Genomic DNA, 19,746 nt, shown 5'->3' with positions numbered 1-19,746 from the left:
GGTGAGTGATTCATCACTCCAGAGAATGCGTTTCCACTGCTTTAGAGACCAATGGCGGTGAGCTTTACACCACTCCAGACGACACTTGGCATTGCGCATGGTGATCTTAGGCTTTTTGTTAAGTCGCAACAATTTTACATTTTACGTTGAAAGAAACATTTTAATAGGACATGTATCAGATTGAGCATAGATTATTATGTTCTTGGTGTATGAAATATATACAAAGCGCAAACGAACTCACAGATATTACAGTAATTTAAAACAAAGGCTCTTTAAATCAGATTTCACAAAAATACAAAGAATGTGCAGAAAGTTAAGAAGCTCCACTCAGTGCCATGTCTCCAACAGCAAACTAAATATTACAGACTTCCTCAAACTTCTTAATCGTGTGACAAACGTAACATTTTCTCAAACTGTAAATCATTTTCATTCAAAACCTAAAATGAATGAATAAAAACTGCATTTAATAATTATAGGCAAAGGTTTGATTTAGATGAGTCATGATGATAGACCGGTCTGATAGATAGGTGTTTGTGTGTCTCTCAGAGTAGGGTGTCTCTGCTCTCGAAGATAAAACAGTCAGCAGGACAGGATGATAGTCAGTCCAAAGAAGGATAGAGCAGAGTAGAGCCATCTGAACAACTTCTCTTCACTCTCACACAGGTTTCTGGTTTACTCATTTTCAAACTTGCTGTATGGGTGGTCAGAGTCAGGGACAAGACCTGTAAAAACAAAGAGAGAGAGAGAGAGAAATAAAAAGGAAAGATGGGGAACATTGAAAAACAGTGATTAGAAGCTGTTGCGTTATGACTGATCTGTGTAGGGGTTGTACAGAGGCTACCTGGAGCATAGAGATCCTATTAAATTACTAGAGACATTAACCCTCAAAGTTCCAGAATGTGGTCAAAATGGCAACCATATTGGCTAGGGAAAAATCCAAACGAGTCTTATTGGAATGAATGGCAGTAGAGGCATCATCCTGACTTTACATATGCAGGAAAAAAGTATGGGATGTGATATCGGAAATTGTGTAATAAAATTGTCTACCTAAAATACTGTCAGAATTATAAATACAGTTTGTAATGGGGTTTATACAAATGTTATGTTTAAATAGCCTCTAAAATATTAACAAACAGACCACAAATGTCAAACGTTTTGTTATCTTGGAAAACTATATGATATTTGTATTTTTTAATTTAACTAGGCAAGTCGGTTAAGAACAAATTCTTATTTACATTGACGGCCTACACCCAAACCTGGACGACGCTGGGCCAATTGTGCGCTGCCATATGGGACTCCCAATCGCGGCCGGATGTGATCGAGCCTGGATTCGAACCAGGGACTGTAGTGATGCGGTGCCTTAGACCGCTGCGCCACTCGGGAGCCCTAATGATACAATCAGTACTGGTTGCATTTACAACTTGTCTAAGACCTATCATCAACTGATATCAGCCAGTGTATGATGTGGATTGACTGCATTGTTCGAATGGAATGTTGGCAAATTGGTAGTTAAGTTAAAACACTAATGGAATCATTCCTCTAAAACGGCCTGGCTAGCTAACAAACAAACATACAGTGCAGATAAATTATTCAAATTCATTATTTTACACAATATCTTATCACAGTACTGGCAAACCATGATTGACCAACTCCCTGACAAAACAACAAAAATGTATCCCATCATAAGAAGGTTCATGTCCATTGTAGTATTCTATATAGCTACATTGTCTAGGGGTTGTCCAGAGGCTGCCAAAGGGTTGTCCAGAGGCTGCCAAAGGGTTGTACAGAGGCTGCCAAAGGGTTGTCCAGAGGCTGCCAAAGGGTTGTCCAGAGGCTGCCAAAGGGTTGTCCAGAGGCTGCCAAAGGGTTGTCCAGAGGCTGCCAAAGGGTTGTCCAGAGGCTGCCAAAGGGTTGTCCAGAGGCTGCCAAAGGGTTGTCCAGAGGCTGCCAAAGGGTTGTCCAGAGGCTGCCAAAGGGTTGTCCAGAGGCTGCCAAAGGGTTGTCCAGAGGCCGCCAAAGGGTTGTCCAGAGGCCGCCAAAGGGTTGTCCAGAGGCCGCCAAAGGGTTGTACAGAGGCCGCCAAAGGGTTGTACAGAGGCTGCCAAAGGGTTGTACAGAGGCTGCCAAAGGGTTGTACAGAGGCTGCCAAAGGGTTGTCCAGAGGCTGCCGAGATGGGAATGTGGTGCAGGTCACTAGGTGTTGTTTAATCTCTGAGAATTGACTGAGTGAAAAGGCACACACAGGTAGAGATTTACACTTTGTGAGTCTGGTCCTCCTGAAATGCAACAGACGTTGAGTTGACTTAACTCCGACATTAAGCAGAACCTACTCGTGTACACACACACACACACCTCGTTTGAGTAGCAGACAAATGCCAAGCAGTCCCTAATGTACATAGACTTCAGTAAGCAGGAGGCATGTGAAGGAGACCACCATCCATCACTCTGTCATATTGTCCATAAAGAAAATCACAATTGATGTGGAACTGCAACCAATAGTACAGAACCATGTTAACACATACACACACCTCGAGAACGTGAAGGCAATGTACGGAAAGATCTCAAACTTGACAACGCGTCAATAACAGAAATATTCACTGGGAATATGGAGCAATGGGGGTTCCTGTCTTTCTATGTGCTCTCTAGTCCCTTTTCAGAGGGCTTTAGAGTTGTGCTACCCCCCTCTCACACTTAACCAGAAGCAGATGTCTTCATACAACCCCCTCCCTCCAGTCCCAGGGTCAGAGGCCTAGCATAGAGCAGAGGTCACAGTATCAGACCCCAGGGACACTCTACCCGGCTTGTCTCATAACTCCCAGAATTCCTATAGACTGAAAAATGCCAGTGACTTTCCCAAAATGTCTACGTTTTCCAAAAAACCTCCGTTGGATAATTCCTGGAATAAGAAGGGAATAAGCAGGAAGTCCGGGAATCGCACCCGCATTTCAGTCAACCTTGGGACTGACTGCAGTGCTCATATGTCCCATCATTCCTATTCACCCCAGGGAGCCCTCTGCCCTACAGACTGCTGTTCATTCCTAGTCACCTCACCTCTCTGCTCCCCCCTCTCTCCTACACTGTCTGGCATACTGAATAAACCAGCTAACCAAGCCTTACGGGTTGTTACAGTATTCCGAATCGAGATATGACCTGAGACCGAGTTGGCCTGTGTTTCTGTATCAATGTTTCAACATGGGGATCTGTGTGTGTTGTGCTGACCTGTACTAACATGCAGACGGTAATGAGATGCCCAGTGTCTGACATCCAAAGTGTGACGCATCGTGTTAGAATTGATTTCGAGAGACTTGAGGTAGAGTAACCAATATGTGGGCTGCGTTGGCTTGCTTTGGGACACGTTCACTACGCTGAATAATGCATTAATGTGACCGAGGATGGAAATTCAATAAGCAACACCCTAGAAAATATGGAAATGGTCGGCCCTATGGATCGAGGACAATGAACGCTGAATGCTCATCCCATTACGCCCAAGTTAAGCACATCAGGTCACAGAACAGTAAGAGGCTTGTAAATGTACAGTCTCAGAAGACTTTCATATCAGGTGAAGAAGAGGAAGGTCATTGGGTCACAGGTTATATGAGGAGGTGTATCTTGGGTCTAATTGCATAAGAGGTTAGAGGGAGTCCTTGGTTCATATTAGATTCACGATAAGTTGCTCGTAAAAAGTTGAGACATAGCATTGTAAACATTTATGTAGTTCTGTCCTTGAGTTGTTCTGTATCACATTTCATGTTTTGTGTGGACCCCAGGAAGAGTAGCTGATGCTATGGCAACAGTTAATGTGGATCCTAAAAAAATAGCTAAAATAATGATATTTAACTTCTATACATGTAGCGAGGGAGATACGTACCATACTTCTTGCGGATGTCATCATGCCTCACCTTCCTCTCCACCTTCCTGTCAGAGTAGAAGACAACGCTAGTCATGTTCTATCACACAGTAACATGACAATCAGCAACACTGGAACATGTAATAAACCGCTAACAGAAGAACACAGCACAGGATAATGAACATTAGGAAATTATTTATAAAGTCTTCTCAGTCAGTACTTCTGGGTAATGAAGGATTTATAAAGTCTTCTCAGTCAGTACTTCTGGGTAATGAAGGATTTATAAAGTCTTCTCAGTCAGTACTTCTGGGTAATGAAGGATTTATAAAGTCTTCTCAGTCAGTACTTCTGGGTAATGAAGGATTTATAAAGTCTTCTCAGTCAGTACTTCTGGGTAATGAAGGATTTATAAAGTCTTCTCAGTCAGTACTTCTGGGTAATGAAGGATTTATAAAGTCTTCTCAGTCTTGTAAACCACCAGTCAATGAAGGATTTATAAAGTCTTCACAGTCAGTACAATTATTGGGTAATGAAGATTTATAAAGTTTTTTCAGTCATGTCTTCTGGGTAAGAAGGATTTAAAAGTCTTCATGGACACGTCTCAGTACATTTGATAAATGCAGAAAATGCCAAACAAAAAAAAATTTATAACGTTATTTTTTCAAAGTCATTTATTCTGAGGTAATAAAGTTTATTTATAAAGTCTTCAATTTCAGTCAACTCACTTCTGCATAAGAGGAAGGATTTATAAAGTCTTCTCATGTGCATTTATAAAGTCTTCTCAGTGGAACACAGATTAAACTGTTTCTGCCCTAATAATTCCAGAGATTGTGAATACAAGCCTCATCGGCATATGCTTACTTGATAAACCACCTGATTCAGTGAGCACTGTTACATGACTATTGCCATACAGGCCAATCATAATCAATTATTGAGGATAGTGTGCATTAATATAATAGTTTTGTTTTAACCTGTTACATGTCTTGCAAGAAGCACCTCAGATTTCCCAAATAACTTCCAGTTTACATGGACTCCCCAGCCTCTGAGAGGAGACATTTGATAAATGCAGAAAATCAAGTCAAAACAAAATAAAATTCTAGCAATCAATAACAAAAGTTATCTATTTTTCCAAAACTATTTCCATCTTCTGAGGACATATAAAGTGGCATTATATCTGTCCTCTAAAAACCAAAAGTTTTCCTCCAATTTGTCCAAACTCACATCATCTATATCTGTCCTCTAAAAACCATAAGAGTTGGACCCTCCATCTTGTGCTAGCTGGTGCTGGCACATGTGCACAATCAAAATTGACTCCACCCTCCATCTTGATGGAACACAGATTAAACTGTTTACATGCCCTAAAACCAGAGTTGACTCCAAAACCAAGTGTTATAATCGGCATATGGCATCTATATCTGATCTACAAACCAAAAGTATGCTGATTCTTGCTAAGCAGACTAAAGGTGTTTACATGCCTTAAAGTGGCATCTATATCTGTCCTCTACAAACTATTGCCATACTAGGCCTACTGCCATAATCACTTTAATATCAATTATTAGTGTGCATGTAAACGTACTCAGTCAGTGGGTGTTTCTGCTAAACCTGTTCCATGTTGTTTCACACTGCTGCATTTTAGCACCTCAGCTTTCTCACCAGTGACACTTCACAGTTGCTGCATCTATACTCCTCCCCAGCCTCCACCTTCAGAGGAGCCTTAAAGTGGCATCTAATGGAAGACCTTTTGCCCATGCCTTAAAGTGGCATGCAAATACCTTACAAACCAAAAGTTGCCTCACCCTCCATCTTAATGGAATGCATGCCTTAAAGTGGCATCTATATGGTTCTCAAAAGTTGCCTCCACCCTCCATCAATAACAAAAGTGGCATCTATATCTGTCCTCTACAAACCAAAAGTTGCCTCCACCCTCCATCTTGCTGAACGAAGCTGCCATGCCTTAAAGTGGCATCTATATCTGTCCTCTACAAACCAAAAGTTGCCTCCACCCTCCAGCTTGCTGAACGAAGCTGCTATGCCTTAAAGTGGCATCTATATCTGTCCTCTAAAAACCAAAAGTTGACTCCACCCTCCATCTTGCTGAACGAAGCTGCCATGCCTTAAAGTGGCATCTATATCTGTCCTCTACAAACCAAAAGTTGACTCCACCCTCCATCTTGCTGAACGAAGCTGCCATGCCTTAAAGTGGCATCTATATCTGTCCTCTACAAACCAAAAGTTGACTCCACCCTCCATCTTGTTGAACGAAGCTGCCATGCCTTAAAGTGGCATCTATATCTGTCCTCTACAAACCAAAAGTTGCCTCCACCCTCCATCTTGCTGAACGAAGCTGCCATGCCTTAAAGTGGCATCTATATCTGTCCTCTACAAACCAAAAGTTGCCTCCACCCTCCATCTTGTTGAATGAAGCTGCCATGCCTTAAAGTGGCATCTATATCTGTCCTCTACAAACCAAGTTGCCTCCACCCTCCATCTTGCTGAACGAAGCTGCCATGCCTTAAAGTGGCATCTATATCTGTCCTCTACAAACCAAAAGTTGCCTCCACACTCCATCTTGCTGAACGAAGCTGTCATGCCTTAAAGTGGCATCTATATCTGTCCTCTACCAACAAAAACTTGCCTCCACCCTCCATCTTGCTGAACGAAGCTGCCATGCCTTAAAGTGGCATCTATATCTGTCCTCTACGAACCAAAAGTTGCCTCCACCCTCCATCTTGCTGAACGAAGCTGCCATGCCTTAAAGTGGCATCTATATCTGTCCTCTACAAACCAAAAGTTGCCTCCACCTTGCTGAATGAAGCTGCCATGCCTTAAAGTGGCATCTATATCCGTCCTCTACAAACCAAAAGTTGCCTCCACCCTCCATCTTGCTGAACGAAGCTGCCATGCCTTAAAGTGGCATCTATATCTGTCCTCTACAAACCAAAAGTTGCCTCCACCCTCCATCTTGCTGAACGAAGCTGCCATGCCTTAAAGTGGCATCTATATCTGTCCTCTACAAACCAAAAGTTGCCTCCACCCTCCATCTTGCTGAACGAAGCTGCCATGCCTTAGTGGCATCTATATCTGTCCTCTACAAACCAAAAGTTGCCTCCACCCTCCATCTTGCTGAACGAAGCTGCCATGCCTTAAAGTGGCATCTATATCTGTCCTCTACCAACAAAAAGTTGCCTCCACCCTCCATCTTGCTGAACGAAGCTGCCATGCCTTAAAGTGGCATCTATATCTGTCCTCTACAAACCAAAAGTTGCCTCCACCCTCCATCTTGCTGAACGAAGCTGCCATGCCTTAAAGTGGCATCTATATCTGTCCTCTACCAACAAAAAGTTGCCTCCACCCTCCATCTTGCTGAACGAAGCTGCCATGCCTTAAAGTGGCATCTATATCTGTCCTCTACCAACAAAAAGTTGCCTCCACCCTCCATCTTGCTGAACGAAGCTGCCATGCCTTAAAGTGGCATCTATATCTGTCCTCTACCAACAAAAAGTTGCCTCCACCCTCCATCTTGCTGAACGAAGCTGCCATGCCTTAAAGTGGCATCTATATCTGTCCTCTACCAACAAAAAGTTGCCTCCACCCTCCATCTTGCTGAACGAAGCTGCCATGCCTTAAAGTGGCATCTATATCTGTCCTCTACCAACAAAAAGTTGCCTCCACCCTCCATCTTGCTGAACGAAGCTGCCATGCCTTAAAGTGGCAGCATTAAGCCTTTAGACATCTGACATTATTTAAGGCGGCTTTAGTGTCATTGTTTACCTCCCCACGGCCCCTGATAGAGGCTCGTAAACAACAAGACGCTGTGTTTTACACCGACATGGACAGCAGTAGGTGAAATACGAGCACAGGGCAGGCTGAGGAGCCTGCCATCCAGCCATCGCTCTAACTTTATGGGGGACACAAAGGAGGCGGGGAGGGGAGGTGGTTGTGATTGTTTTGTTGGCCCCTCCAGGGACGTAAATTCACTGGGTCCCCAGTGGCAGTCCCACAGAAAGACAGACAGCGTAAATCAGTCTGGGCTCTTTAATGCCAGGTAGTGATCTGGGGAGCAGCAACCAGTGGAGGCAGGCTGAGAGGCAGAGAGGAGCAGAGGCTGTCCTGACCACCATCTGTCTCCCCCACCTCTCTCCCGCTCAGCTGACTGACTCCCACATAACCATGCACGAAGGCAACAAGTGAGCGACCGGTAGAAAATGAAAAAGAGCGAAAGGGATGAATACAATCTCAAAGACTCAAGTGCACTCTGTCTTTCTAAACTCGCTCTCTAACGCCGTCTTAGACCTCCCAAAACCCCTTGGTTTGATAACCTAAACCCTGTGTATTTCAATGGGACATTCCCCAACATAGAGATAAAGTAAAAGTCGGTGGAGTCTAGATGGTGGGGATGTGGTAACTTATGTCTGTTTAGTTGTTCTGTAGAATGTTCCCCATCTGTAGCTCAGATGACAGAGGGCCCAGAGCTCTTAGCTGTGCCCTAACCTCTCCATCTGCAGACTCCGGGGATGTGGTAACTTATGTCTGTTTAGTTGTTCTGTAGAACGTTCCCCATCTGTAGCTCAGATGACAGAGGGCCCAGAGCTCTTAGCTGTGCCCTAACCTCTCCATCTGCAGACTCCGGGGATGTGGTAACTTATGTCTGTTTAGTTGTTCTGTAGAACGTTCCCCATCTGTAGCTCAGATGACAGAGGGCCCAGAGCTCTTAGCTGTGCCCTAACCTCTCCATCTGCAGACTCCGGGGATGTGCTGTAAACTCTCTAGAGGTTCCCTCCTCTCCCATGGTGCCGAAAACAGGCCTGGGTCCCCTCTGTTCCCATCAGAACACCAACACTGTCTATGTAGGTCAGTACACTAACACAGACTATAGTGGTTTGATCCACACCAGGAACTGACTGAGTGAATATACTCTACATTCCCTGGCTTGATAGAAGGTTCACAGAGGTTGGTTTAATTCAGAAACACACAGTGAGCCAAGACTCCCCAGTACACCACGCAGCACGTGACATGATAAACTTACTGTACCGACTGTCTTTCTGCATGACTGACTGCTCACTATGTTAAACAACACATCCAGCTATACTCGGTGGATGACAGGCGGGGAGAAATGTAAAGAAAGGCTGAAACATTTATGTAAAGGGAGTGATTCAGTGTAGGAGGAAGAGTGGCTCAGCACCCCATTTCTACCACTACACTATGTAGTAGCACGTTCTCTATTCAACACACACTTATCAAAGTGCAGCTGCTGAAGACTAAGAGCTGGAATCAGTGATTACAATCCTCTCGGGTGGTGTTTGGGGATACACACACACACACACAGTATTTCTCCTGGGGACGGTGCTGCTTGAAGAGCCGCAAGCACAGCTCACCAACTGTTCAAATCCCCAACCCTGACAGAGAACGTCTCCATAGATGATCACCAACAACAGAGTAGAAAACTCTGAATCTGACTAGGTAGCTGTGGGAAGTGGTTTCGATAATTGAAACAGATACAAGCACCTCCCAAAAAAATCTAAGCAACTAACAGTGTGGGCTCACACAAATCATGGTGTTGATAAAATGGGGCATCCTTTAGTAGTGGTTTGAAAGCAGAGGGTGTGATAACTAAGGAATCCTTACCGTTCATCAGCACGCTGTCTGATCTCCTCTCTCCTCCTGGCAAACCTCTCCTCATCTCTGTCTGGCCTGGTGAGACAGAGACACAGGCAGCGTGACAATCACCTTGAAACATCACGTTCTACAGACATAGACACACCAGCACAGATTGGTCTGAGAACACACTGTCCTTGTACAGTATATGATATACTTAGTCTCCAAGTGGAAATGAGACGTAGTATTCCTTGTCAACAATAACACTGCAAGTTCTGTTGTATAGAACGGCTGTTGCTCTTCACTTTGCATAGATGCTGCCAACAAGAAGTAATCCTGTATCCTGTCATTCTGCTGCTTGTGTTTAACGCAAAAAGTGAGGCTGCTGTTGTGTGAGTTTGGAAAGGGGAAAGGTTCTGACAGGTGAGAGGTTCTGCTGGGGAAACGAGAGAGGTGTCATCTTTGTTAATTGGATGTAATCTTAAAATGGAACAAATCATTATGCCAATATATTCAGAGGCATTCCAATGATTGGGAGGTGAGAAATATGAACTGTGTGGAATTTCATTTTGGACAGACATGTTGTTTCATCTTCACGGTCTTCATGTTTAGTTAGGATAGATGATTGAGATGCACAGAGCGGCTGCATTTAAATGGCTGCCAATCAGGGTGTCAGGCCAGCAAGCATTTGATTGACATGCCGTTTTAAAACATTCCACTTTGTAGTGACAGTTTCTTCTTCCTTCCTCCTAGCGTTGCATAACAAGCAGGGCAGGATCAGCATCCAGCACTGCACCTACCCGTTTTAATAAAAGGGTATAACCACTGTACATGTGTATGTTAATAGAGATTTGCATTTTGAATAATCTGATGTTGGATGTAACACAAAGGATATGCGGAATATCAGCACATGTATGAGGAGTCTGAGGTATTGAAAGACATGGTTAGTGTGGAGGTTTTCCTAGGATTACGAACAAAACCGACTGATAAAGCCCTTGCCATTCTTTGCAAGTTTGCCTTAACATTAGACTAGACAGGGCAATTTGGTGACATCACTTCCTGTCTTACCCTGATTGACGTTTCTTGCAGCAACAGCAGCAGCAGCAACAGACTGTGATGCTGATGATAATGGTCCCGCCTAACACTGCCATGGCGATGATCAGGGCCTCGAAGTTCACTGGAACAGACAAAAGGTCAATGGTCAAGATATGAACAAATAAAATTAAAATAACTTTGAAGCATGTTAAGTGAATTTCACAACACACTATCCTTTATCAAGGATGAAGAGAACATTTAATTATTAATGTGATTATGCATTTATTCTATCAATATGTAGGTATATGACTAATAAACCCATGAGGAATCAAACCGATCCAAATGAGGGGTGCACAGACTGCACTGATGCTGATTAGTTGAGAAAGTCAGATATGCAGTATTATTTAATAAACTTGAGCAGTACCAGCCTATGATTGAGCGATATGAAAGGCTCAGTTTTGGCACAGACTACAAATTCAACAATGCACCTTTGTTAGACAATACTGCCACCTGCTGGTGTGTTTTTCAAATTACAAGTGGGATTTTATGTCAGGATTTTTGTTGGTCAAGAAATGTTGGTCAAGAATTGTAGCATAATATTCTTCTTACCTTTAGGTTTTGAATGCATGAGTCACAAGTTCAGAAGGCTTTTAAAACTGATTAGTAACAAGTTTGGACAAAGATGGTTGTTTCCAGATTCTCATGTCAAAAAACATTGCATTCTCAATTAAATATGCCAATATTTGTGGCAGGGAGATTTTTTTCCAAAACAAAATGATAGAGCTCTTCTTTTATTATGAAAATGATCATAACACTGTGGAATGCATGTTATTCCTTAGTATCTAGCCCTGGAATCTAAGCTCTTGCTCAGAAACCAGCCAGACACCCCATGCTGTTGTCATCTGTGGCCCAGAGGCCTATGATCAGAACCCCAGCAGGCAGCTCCAGCAGGCAGCCACAGTGTGTGTGTGTGTGTTTGTGTGGATCAGTCAGTGGGGTGGCTCTAATCAACACAGAACAGCCAGAGGGGGCAGGCTGGCTGACTGACATCTACTAGGCCTGAATGAGCCACAGCCTGTTCACCCCGCTACCATCTAGAAGGCAGAGACAATGCAGGTGCATCAAAGCTGGGATCGAGAGAATGAAAAACAGCTTCCATCTCCAGGCCATCAGACTGTCAAATAGTCACCACTAGCCAGCCTCCGCCCAGTAACCTACCCTGAACCTTAGTCACTGTTACTTGCCAGCTACCACTAAGTACTCTACCCTGCACCTTACAGACTGCTGCCTTATGTACATAGTCAATGAACACTGGTCACTTTAATCATGTTTCCATACTGCCCACCTGGATTGTACAATATTTGCACATTATTCTTTAAAAAAATTATTCAAGCTCTGTTAAGTTGGTTGTTGATCATTGCTAGACAGCCATTTAAGTCTTGCCATAAGATTTAAGCCGGTTTAAGTGAAAGCTGTAACTGGGCCACTCAGGAACATTCAATGTTGTCTTGGTAAGCAACTCCAGTGTACACTGAGTGTATAAAACATTAGGAATACATAGTCCGACCGGGTGAAAGCTATGATCCCTTATTGATGTGACTTGTTAAATCCACTTCAAATCAGTGTAGATGAAGGGGAGGAGACAGGTTAAAGAATATATTTTAAGCCTTGAGACAATTGGAGACATGGATTGTGTATGTGCACCATTGAGATGGAGAAAGGGCAGGAGAAAAGACGTAAGTGCGTTTGAACGGGGTATGGTAGTAGGTGCCAGGCGACCGGTTTGTGTCAAGAATTGCAACTCTGCTGTTTTTTTTTTTCACGCTCAACAGTTTCCTGTGTGAATCAAGAGTGGTGGTCCATCAGCCAAAGGACATCCAGCCAACTTGACATCTGTGGGAGGCATCTGAGTCCACATGGTCCAGCATTCCTGTGGAACACTTTCGAAACCTTGTAGAGTCCATGCACAGCCTAATTGAGGCTGTTCTGAGGGGAAACCGGGGTTTGTTCCTAATGTTTTAGGAAGGTGTTTTGCTGAAAGGTGAATTCATATCCTAGTGTCTGGTGGAAACAGACAGACAGGGTTTCCTCTAGGATTTTGTCTGTGCTTAGCTCCATTCTGTTTATTTTTTTTATCCTGAAACACTGACCCAGCCTTAACGATTACAAGCATACCCATAACATGATGCAGCCACCACTATGCTTGAAAATATGGAGTGGTACCCAGTAATGTGTTGTACTGGGTTTGCCACAAACATAACACTTCGCATTCAGGGCAAAACGTGAATTGCTTTGCCTTATTTCTTTCACTATTACTTTGTTGCCTTGTTACAAACACAATGCATGTTTTGGAATATTTTTATTCTGTACAGACTTCCTTCTTTTCATTCCGTCAATTAGGACAGTATGTGGAGAAACTACTGTACAATTAGGACAGTATGTGGAGAAACTACTGTACAATGTTGTTGAACCATCCTCAGTTTTCCTATCACAGCCATTAAACCCTAACTGTTTTCAAGTCACTGAACAGTTTCCAACCTCTCAGGCAACTGAGTTCGGAAGGACTCCTGTCTCTTTATAGTGACTGGGTATGTTGATACGCCACCGAAAGTGTAATTAATAACTTCAAGTTCAAAAGGGATATTCAATGTCTGCTTTTTATTTAATTTGGACCCATCTACCAATAGGTGCCCTTCTTTGTGAGGCATTGGAAAATCGCCCTGGTTTTTGTGGTTGAATCTGTGTTTGAAAGTCACTGCTCGACCATACAGATAATTGCATGTGTGCGGTACCGAGATGAGGTGGTCATTCAAAAAACAGGTGAAACACTATAATTACACATTGACATTATGGGGTATTGTGTGTAGGCCAGTGACAAACTCTCAGCCTTTAACAAACACAACCAAATGTAGAAAAGTCAAGGGATGTGATTACTTTCTCAGCAGCCAGTTTATTAGGAACACCACCCAGTTCACAAAAATGGATTGCTCCTACAGACAGTGAGTCACGTGGCAGTGTCTTACTATGTAACGCAGGCAGACAGGCAGAGGCATTCCGTTACTGTTCGAATGTTACAATGGGAAAAACGAGTGACCTAAGCGACTTTGAGCTTGGTATGATCAGTGCCAAGCCTGCCCTTTTCCAGTATCTCAGAAACTGCCCTGCCTCCTGGGCGCTACACACACAGCAGTGTCTAGGGTTTACAGAGAATAATGCGACAGAAAAAACATCCAGTCAGCAGTAGTTCAGATGTACTATTATGTATTCATCTGACTGTTGCTATATTGACCTGAACAGACACCCAACAAAGCATGTGGCCCGCCATGGGCTGATGTGGGTACAGGGCAGGCTTTTGTTCTAGCAAAGCACTAACACACTTCATTACACTAATCCATGTCTAAATCGAACACAACAATAAGTTGATTAGTACAATCAGGTGTGTTCTTGCTCGGGTGGGACTAAATCCTGCACCCACATCAGGTCGTCTAATGGGAGGTCCCATCGTGTAAAACTTAATTTCACTCACCCCAGCACACTCCCCATCGTGCCTGTGACAGTTTACACACTGCAGGCGGAGGCAGAATGTAGCTCACTGGGTAGTCTGTGCAGGTGTCGTTGGTCATGCACCACAGGCACTGAGAAAAGACAAGGCACTCATCATTAGCCTAATACTTCAATTCTCAAAGAGTTGATATGCGCAGGATCACCTATTCCCAGCCTTCACTCATGTCCTTGACTGTGTCCATAACTTAATGTATTAATATTAGTGATTGGGGGTGGGGAATTGATAATTACATATCAAGATATTATTTTTGACGATATATCATATTGCATTGTTTTCACAATATCACTATATTACTTTTGAACTAGTTGGCTGAACCTACAGCAAAACTCACTTTTATTTAGATGACTGATCAAAACTTGTTTTCTCATGTCTCTCTCTTGTCCCTCTGCCTCTGCAGCAGACATATGGTGCGCAATATGTTTGGAACATCGAATCGCAATACATATGGAATAATGAGAATCACCAATATATATCGTATCGGCATCTAAGTATCGTGATAATATCGTATGTTGAGGTCCCTATCAATTCTCTGCCTTTATTTATAGAGTAACTCAAATGGATTCAGACATTACTTTCAATGTGACCCTTGTACAAAATGGTACAAATTAACTAATATATATATATACTGTTTTATTGAACATAGCCTGAGTGCTATAGTTAGTAGCCAAGGCTATAATGTATACGCTTTACAAATAGGAAGTGTTACATAATATTCTGCTTACCTTTGGGTTTTGAATGCATGAGTCACATGTTGAGAAGGTTTTGCAAGCTGAAATGAAAGGACATGTGTGTTCTTATTTGCATTCAGTAAGTCTAAGCTGTGCCATGCTTAAAACTAGGATAAGTCGCCATACTGTCTACAATTGTGCATGTCACACCAACTCAGTTGATGATTTTTGCTAACCTAGCAAGCTAACGTTAGCTGATGACGCATTTCAGTTCATGTTAGCTAGCTAGCCATCGAGACCTTACAAGAGACAAAATACAAAACAAATAAATGAAACGAGCAATGACAACACTGAATCATGCTGTTGATACATTTCGTAGCCAAAAACGTAGGAATAGTATCTTACAATTCAATGGCGTTGGCGTAGTACTAGTGAGACATTCTGCTCGGCTAACGAGGACACAGGTTACAGTCACAACAACAAGCAATGAGCTCATGATTCCTCTCTCTGTTTTATTCATGTTACGATGCTATGTTGAAATACTCTATCTAGCTTCACTTTCTAAAACGAGCAAAAACGTAACTCCTGGAGTTGCCAAGACCAAGCTGGCAAATAATCTAAACAAACGAGTTACTTCCGGGTTCTCCCCTAGGTTGAAGATACTTTTCAAAAGGATGAAGAAGAATACACTTTTCAAACGGATGAAGAAGAACATACTGACACCTACTGCAGTGCAGGACGCAGTACAAGCGAGAGTGCTCACATTATCCACCAGGTTGCGGTACAACACCATCAGTCTGGTACCTGCAGAGGAATAAAATATGATTTGCATTTGTCATAGAAATAGTCAGGGTAACTATCAAAACAGTTTCCCATTGAGACCTCACAAGGGCGAGATCTCATTTCAGTTGTCAGATTTAATATGATTCTATGTAGTTAGACTCCATGCCAATAAAGCATTTTGGATGTCATTTAATTGAGAGAGATAAAGGTCATATGTATCTAATTCGAGTCTAATCTGGGTGACCTTCCCACCTTGCACGCATTCACCACAGTGGTGAATTAACAGGTTAAATGTCAATCCCAACTCATGGTGGTAATGATGCAAGGCTGTCCTTGAGCTCCAACCTGGCTATCTACAGCAAGGGTTCTGGGGTTACATATGTGCTACAGTAAAGAGACCAAAACTATCACCTGCCACATTCATCTGTGCTACAGTAGAGAGAACAAAACTAGCACCTGCCACATTCATTATTCCCACAAGGTCGATGCCCTAACAACAATGGCAAAAAATAATTGCTTTAATATATAGAGCCAAAAAGCTTTAGTTCGTTTAAACCAGGCCTAATTCTAGAGTGAATTGGTGTCTAATAGCTATCAATTGCCTTGTAATAGCATGTTTTGAATGAATAGACTCTCCAATGCCTATAAATAATTATGGATTTTATTATATCTGTGAGTGAAGTGCTGATTATTATACAGTCAAGTCAATAACTATTGGCATCCTTGATGAAGATCAGCCAAATATAGTGTATAAAATAAATAATTCAAATACTGAGATATACCGTATGCATTTAAAAAAAAAAATATATATATATATATATATATTATTTTATACTAATACAATTGCTCAGAGAAAGACTTTGTTTACACACATAATTTGTAAAAAAATCAAAAAAAGATGGGGGTGAAAATGATTGGCACCCATGTTGTTTTCAATATTCTGAGCCTTTTTCTAAAATGCTTTGTTAGATTGGAGAACATGTTGGGAGGGTTCTTAGCCCAGTCCTACATACAGAATAGTCAGATGACATGAAAAGAAAACTCTTTGGCCACACACCAGTGTGTGTTCATGGGCAATGAAAAACAGAAGCATGTAGAAAAGTACCTGATACCTACAGTAAAGTATGGTGGTGCGTCTTTAATGTTAAGGGGATATTTAGCTTCCGCTGGTCACATACACATGGTTAGCAGATGTTAATGCGAGTGTAGCGAAATGCTTGTGCTTCTAGTTCCGACAATGCAGTAATAACCAACGAGTAATCTAGCTAACAATTCCAAAACTACTACCTTAAACACATAAATGTAAAGGGATAAAGAATATGTACATAAAGATATATGAATGAGTGATGGTACAGAGCGGCATAGGCAAGATGCAGTAGATGGTATCGAGTACAGTATATACATATGAGATGAGTATGTAAACAAAGTGGCATAGTTTAAAGTGGCTAGTGATACATGTATTACATAAAGATGCAGTAGATGATATAGAGTACAGTATATACGTATACATATGAGATAAATAATGTAGGGTATGTAAACATTAAATTAAGTAGCATTGTTTAAAGTGGCTAGTGATATATTTTACATCTTTTACATCTATGCATTGTTAAGGTCGACGCCATCATGAACTTTACGAGGTAGCCTACCAGGACATTTTATGAAGAAACCTGGTTATCTCAGCCAGGAGGATCTAGAATGTTTTATATCATAGATATTCTTTGTCGGCTCTCCTGGACTCTTCAATTCGTACCACAGGTTTTCAATGGGGATGAAATCTGGAGACTGAGATGGCCATTGCAAAATTTTAATTTTGTAGTCAATTAACAATTTTCGTTGTGGATTTTGATTAGTGCTTGGGGTTATTGTCTTGTTAGAAGATTTCACTTGCGGCCAAGTGTCAGCCTCCTGGCTGAGGCAACCAGTTTTTTGGGCAAAAAATGTCCTGGTAGGTTCCTGAAAAAGTTAATGATGCCTTCGACCTTAACAAGGGCCACGAACCCACACTGGTGTGTGTGGCCAAAGAGCTCTATTATCATGTCATCTGACCATTCTGTATGGAGGAATGTTCTACGATCCCTCCCAATGTGTTCTCAAATCTCATAAAACATTTCAGGAAAATGCTCAGTGTCATTATCCTCGCATGGGTAGGATGCTGGTGCACTGAAAACAGGGGTGCCAATCATTCTGACCCCTATCTTCATTTTTTTTTAGTATTACTTGTTATACAAAATCAATTGTATTTGTATAAAATAAAATATTTTTCCAATTGTTTTGAGCAATATACTTCACTATTTGTATTATTTATTTTATACTGTCTTTTTTGCTCATCTTTATCAAAGGTGTCAATAATAGAGGAATCTATTACTGAATCTATTTTTTTATTTCAGACAAGGTTTTCACTTCTTTAGAATTTCAGGGACATAATGACTATAACGCAGTCCTGATTTATGTATATAATGTTGAGAAAAACAACCTCGCCAGACAGGCCTTAGATACAAGACGAACACCCTAACGAACTGCATTAACTGCGTTAATAGTAGGCAGGGCGAAACAGGGTTATTTCAGACTGGCCAGTAAGCCTTGGCAATGTCCAGAGTTACAGAGTCCGTACCAGACCAGATTCTCCAGTCATCAGTGTGCAGACTATGAGAAACTTTCATTTCCTTTCTCTGTCTCTCCCTCATTCCTCTTCCCTTTCTGCTCTCTTCCCATCCAGCTGTCTGTCTCCCTGTCCTCTGGCTCAGTGGTGTGTTTCCAAGAGATAAGACCCTTGCTCATTTCACACATGAGCAGAGAGGAGTTTGGGGGTGGTTGGTGTGTATTTGCGTGTATGAGAGAGAGAAAGGAAAGAGGAAGTGGGAAAGTGTGTGTAGTGGAGTCTAACTTGGAATCACAGCCTCTCCTCCCATTCTTTCTCCCTTTCCCTTCTCTCTCGTCAAAGAGGATGATTGGTTCTCCCAATGGCTGGGTGTGTTCACCAGACCAATCTGAAAGATACTGGAGACGTGGCCCATCTCTGTCACTCCGTAGCTTTTACAGATTCACCGTGTTCACTCCCAACACCAGGGATCAGATCAACAGTTGTAGTGCACTATGCTAGGGATGGTTAAGTGCATTTCCTTCATGTCTTACATACAAAACCTTACAGCAATACATTGCACCAGGTTTATGACAAAGGACTACCCCATAACAAATCTACATCTATGCAATTTGGTTGTTAGAATGGAAAGAAATCTCTCTCTCTCTCTCTCTCTCTCTCTCTCTCTCTCTCTCTCTCTCTCTCTCTCTCTCTCTCTTTCTCTCTCTCTCTCTCTCTCTCATTAATAGAGAGAGTAAATGTTGAAGAATGACCTGCCAGTGCCCACAGTCGACTAGGCCTGTCGCATGAAGGCAGAGAGAGGACAGTGGCAGACACTAGTTGAAAAGAGTTATTCATGCAAATACTACAGGCTAATGAAGCTTTTTCACTGTTCTCCGACCGCTTCCTTCGTCTCCCCTGCACAGCTTGTTCTGATGAGAACCTGGTAGGAGGGGTGGGGTAAAGGAGGGAGGACAGAAGATCTCACTGTGCACTGTTCATTCATACAGACAAACAAGACATTCATATCCTCAGGGACCACGGTGAAGGTGCCACTACTGGGTATCATATAGAAACCTTGGGGGGGTTTCATTTTAAGAGGTATGCTTGGTTGCTCTGTTTCATTTTTGGTTTGCCCTCTGAATACTGGACTCTGACCAGTCTTATCATAGCTGGATGGCTAACTGTAAATCTGCCTCATCTAAGGTTTCACTATGTATTCAGAACTCTTATGCAAGACATATCTTGATGGTAAATTCGAAGGATCCCAAAATGCTTGTCAATTCACTTCCTGAACTCGGAGGTCTAGCACTAGTCAGCTGTAGTGTCTTGAGATTTGGAATGAGAACCCTGAGGTTAACAGTGCACCAGAACCATAGAGACTGAGCAGGGTTCCACTCCATTCAAAGGCTCCAGAGGACTACTGGAGGTGCAGAGGCTAATCAAAGTCTGGTTTGATGCTCTGGATGTTCAGTGGACTGCTCAATTTTAGTATTGCAGAAACTGACCTTCTTCGGGACTTAACTTCTGCAGCGCTAGTTGGAACTAGGAAAGTCTTATATTTCCGACATGCTAACTGGTTCTAGTTCTACACGTGCCGTGTTCAAACAGATAGCAGGTCGGACATTTCAGAGTTCCGACTAGCACGTGAACGAGGCAAAAGAATATGACAACT

General features: G+C 42.4%; 1 protein-coding gene across 1 annotated transcript; it reads right to left on the bottom strand.

The window, feature by feature from the left end:
• Positions 1-255: 255 nt before the first annotated feature.
• On the bottom strand, positions 256-15,374 carry LOC115102474 (pituitary tumor-transforming gene 1 protein-interacting protein-like). The gene is made up of 7 exons (XM_029622467.2): positions 15,116-15,374; positions 14,765-14,811; positions 14,004-14,112; positions 10,511-10,619; positions 9,473-9,538; positions 3,869-3,915; positions 256-722 (listed from the first exon to the last, which is right to left on the bottom strand). Exons 1-7 carry the CDS (start codon positions 15,228-15,230, stop codon positions 673-675), a joined length of 543 nt encoding a protein of 180 aa, XP_029478327.1. The 5' UTR covers positions 15,231-15,374; the 3' UTR covers positions 256-672.
• Between the last annotated feature and the right edge of the window lie 4,372 nt (positions 15,375-19,746).

Source organism: Oncorhynchus nerka, linkage group LG3 (assembly GCF_034236695.1).
Source record: "Oncorhynchus nerka isolate Pitt River linkage group LG3, Oner_Uvic_2.0, whole genome shotgun sequence".
Lineage (NCBI taxonomy): Eukaryota > Metazoa > Chordata > Actinopteri > Salmoniformes > Salmonidae > Oncorhynchus > Oncorhynchus nerka.
Note: the sequence above shows the minus strand (reverse complement) of the source record. Positions and strands in the feature narration are given on the sequence as shown.